Genomic DNA, 2,896 nt, shown 5'->3' on the forward strand with positions numbered 1-2,896 from the left:
GCCAGAAATGGCTTAAGCTGCCCAGGTTAGGACTGGATGCAGGAATTCTCAGGACCAAACTTTCCAGCACTGACAAACGGAGAACAGTCCCTCCGTAACTGGCTGTGCCTCTCAAATCCATCAAGGTTGAACCAATTCCAGATCTTTTTTGCTCCAAACAATTTGAAATTATTTTAAATGATCATCCAGGACTTGCTGGTTTTGTCACACATGAGACACGCCCCCCTTTCCCCACAATTTCAGAGTGGATGAAAAAGATCCTTCAAATGGATCTCCTGAAGCATGACAGGAATCATTCCCACATGCATTGTCATTCTCCAAGTCTTTCTTCAGTGCTCAGAGGGCCCATCAAGAAACACAATCCCAGGCATATCTTTGTAGCTTCCAACCTGGATCAGGTGTTCCTCAGGTAGTTCAAGCAGTGGCGATCAGGTGATCCTGTGCTTTAGCCCCTTCCTCCCTCTATCAAAGGGGGGCCACCCCCAGATCAGTCCCTGTGCTTTAGCCTTCCCTCTATCAAAGGGGGGGCCACCCCCAGATCAGTCCCTGTGCTTCAGCCTTCCCTCTATGAACGGGGGGCCACCCCCAGATCAGTCCCTGTGCTTCCCCAGTCGCCTTCCCTCTATCAAAAGCGGCCACCCCCAGATCTGTCCCTGTGCTTTAACCCTTTCCTCCCTGGATCAAGGGGGGGCCACCACCAGCAGGGTTTCCACCCTATGGCCCTGGTGGGGGGGGGGTGAATCGGGCAGGAGCATCTCTAGAGGGTCAGCACCAGAAGAGCCAGAGCAGCACCAAGGGGAGGGTGCCCAGTGCCAGGCCGTGCCAGGCCCGGGAACCCCAGGCGGAGCTGGTGCAGGACCCCCCTCCAGGGGGCGCCGGGGGACCGTCCTCGTCGTCCTCCCGCAGCAGCCCCTCCTCGTCGCCGTAGTCCTCGTCCTGCTCGTCCTGCTGGTGCTCCTGGAAGCAGAGCCGGCCCATGTTGGCCTTGAGCACCTGGCAGAAGGGGCGCTCGGTGCCGTCGCAGACGCAGCGCTCCAGCGCGGGGCCCCCGGGCGCGGCCAGCAGGTGCCCGATGGCCGCCCTGCAGGCGCCCGTGCAGCGCCGCCCGTTGAAGAGCTGCCCGCAGCGGGCCAGGTAGGCGGCCAGCGGGGCCTGGCAGGCGGGCTGCTGCTGGCAGCGGAAGCGCGCGGCGGTGCAGCCCTGGCCGCTGCTGGAGGGCCGCGGCAGGCAGGGCTCCAGCGCCGCCTTCAGCCGCAGGCAGCGCGCGTCCTGCCCGCACTCGCAGCGCTCCAGGGCCGGCCCGCTCCGGCTGCGGTTCAGCCGCACCAGGGCCCCGATGCAGTGGCTGGGGCAGGCCGCCTCCCCCCCGCCCAGTACCGGCTGGCAGGCCGCCTGCGACTGGCTGTAGGCGGAGCCGCAGTCCGGCTCGTCCTGGCACCGCAGCAGCGCCTCCCAGCACGGCTCTCCCCGGAGGGCCCCGGCCAGCCACAGCAGCAGCAGCAGCAGCCCCCAGGGCCGCCCCATGGCGCCCCCCAGCACTCACGCGACCGGTCCAGTGCCTGTCTACTCAGAAGCAAGGCCCATTGTAGTCCAGGAGGCTTACTCCCAGGAAAGTGTGGGTAGGACTGCAGCCTCAGAGCCCAATCCTATGCATGTCTACTCAGAAGCACTTCCCATTGTAGTCCATGGGGCTTACTCCCAGGAAAATGTGGGTAGGACTGCAGCCTCAGAGCCCAATCCTAGGCATGTCTACTCAGAAGCACTTCCCATTGTAGTCCATGGGGCTTACTCCCAGGAAAGCGTGGGTAGGATTGCAGCCGCAGATCCGTGTGCCTCCTCCTCCCACCCCAGGGTCTCCTCGCACGTGGCTCATTTGCCCAAGCTGCTGGGTTGGATTCTCACGTGCATAGTTTGCCCGGGCGCGATGGAGAGACGGCGCCGATTGCACCGCGCCAATGCCGTCTTGGAAGACTTTTTTTGCTCTGGGGACTCCAACAAGCCCGATCCTAGCGAGGTCTACTCAGAAGTAAGTTCCATCGAGTCCGTTGGGGCTTCCTCTCCGGAAAGGATGCAGCCCAAGTCGTTGGCTCTCTCTTGTCCCAGTTGCAAACTCCTCTTGGGCGCCAAAATCCCGGGCAGATCCTGCGTGTTGGAGAGTCCCTTTTCTTGCACCTGCCTGGCTGGACGGACTCTGGAGAGAGACCCCTTCTTCGTTTGCAACGAGGTCTGGGCAAAAGGCACTCCTTGCTGGCCTGCGGGCACGGAAAGGAGGGAGGGACGGAGGGTCTTCCATTCACCCTCCAGGCTGTTGCAAGCTTATTGTTCCCTTGAACTCCGCTCCAGCATTCCCCCCCTCCCGCTCCTTTTTTCCTGGCCTCTCCTCCGCCCCCAACAGCCAGTGTGGTCCACACACAGGATACAAAATGCATTTCTGAGGTGGGTTTGATTTCAGCCAGACAACAGGGTGTGTGTTTCATATGAACACAGTGGTTCCAAACTTTTAGTACTGGGACCCACTAGCCTGTGGAACTCCTTGCCACAGGATGTGATAATGGCATCTGGCCTAGATGTCTGCAAAAGAGGACTGGACAAATTTTTGAAGGAAAAATCCATCCATGGTGCGTGTACGTGCAACCTCCTGATTTTAGAAGTAGGCTACGTCAGAATACCAGGTGCAAAGAAGTGGCACTAGGAGAAAGGTTGTCTTGTGGGCTCCCTGAGGCATCTGGTGGGCCCCTGTGATATACAGGAAGCTGGACTAGATGGTCCTTTGGCCTGGTCCAGTAGTGCTTTTTATGTTTCTTACGTTCTTAGCTACTTCCATTCATTCAAGCCACATAAGATAAATACAGGTGCAGTGCCCTCCACTTATCATGCCCATTTTACAGATTTGGGA

At 59.5% G+C, this 2,896-nt stretch overlaps 1 protein-coding gene across 1 annotated transcript; it reads right to left on the reverse strand.

Annotated features, from left to right (window-relative positions):
• Positions 1-765: 765 nt before the first annotated feature.
• LOC136658664 (growth arrest-specific protein 1-like) lies at positions 766-1,524 on the reverse strand. Its single transcript, XM_066635464.1, has one exon. It carries the CDS (start codon positions 1,522-1,524, stop codon positions 766-768), a length of 759 nt encoding a protein of 252 aa, XP_066491561.1.
• Between the last annotated feature and the right edge of the window lie 1,372 nt (positions 1,525-2,896).

Source organism: Tiliqua scincoides, chromosome 8, assembly GCF_035046505.1.
Source record: "Tiliqua scincoides isolate rTilSci1 chromosome 8, rTilSci1.hap2, whole genome shotgun sequence".
Taxonomy (NCBI): domain Eukaryota; kingdom Metazoa; phylum Chordata; class Lepidosauria; order Squamata; family Scincidae; genus Tiliqua; species Tiliqua scincoides.

What these genes read in the sequence shown, in the direction of transcription:
- LOC136658664 (XM_066635464.1), bottom strand. Translation starts at nt 1,524, where the DNA reads ATGGGGCGGCCCTGGGGGCTGCTGCTGCTGCTGCTGTGGCTGGCCGGG.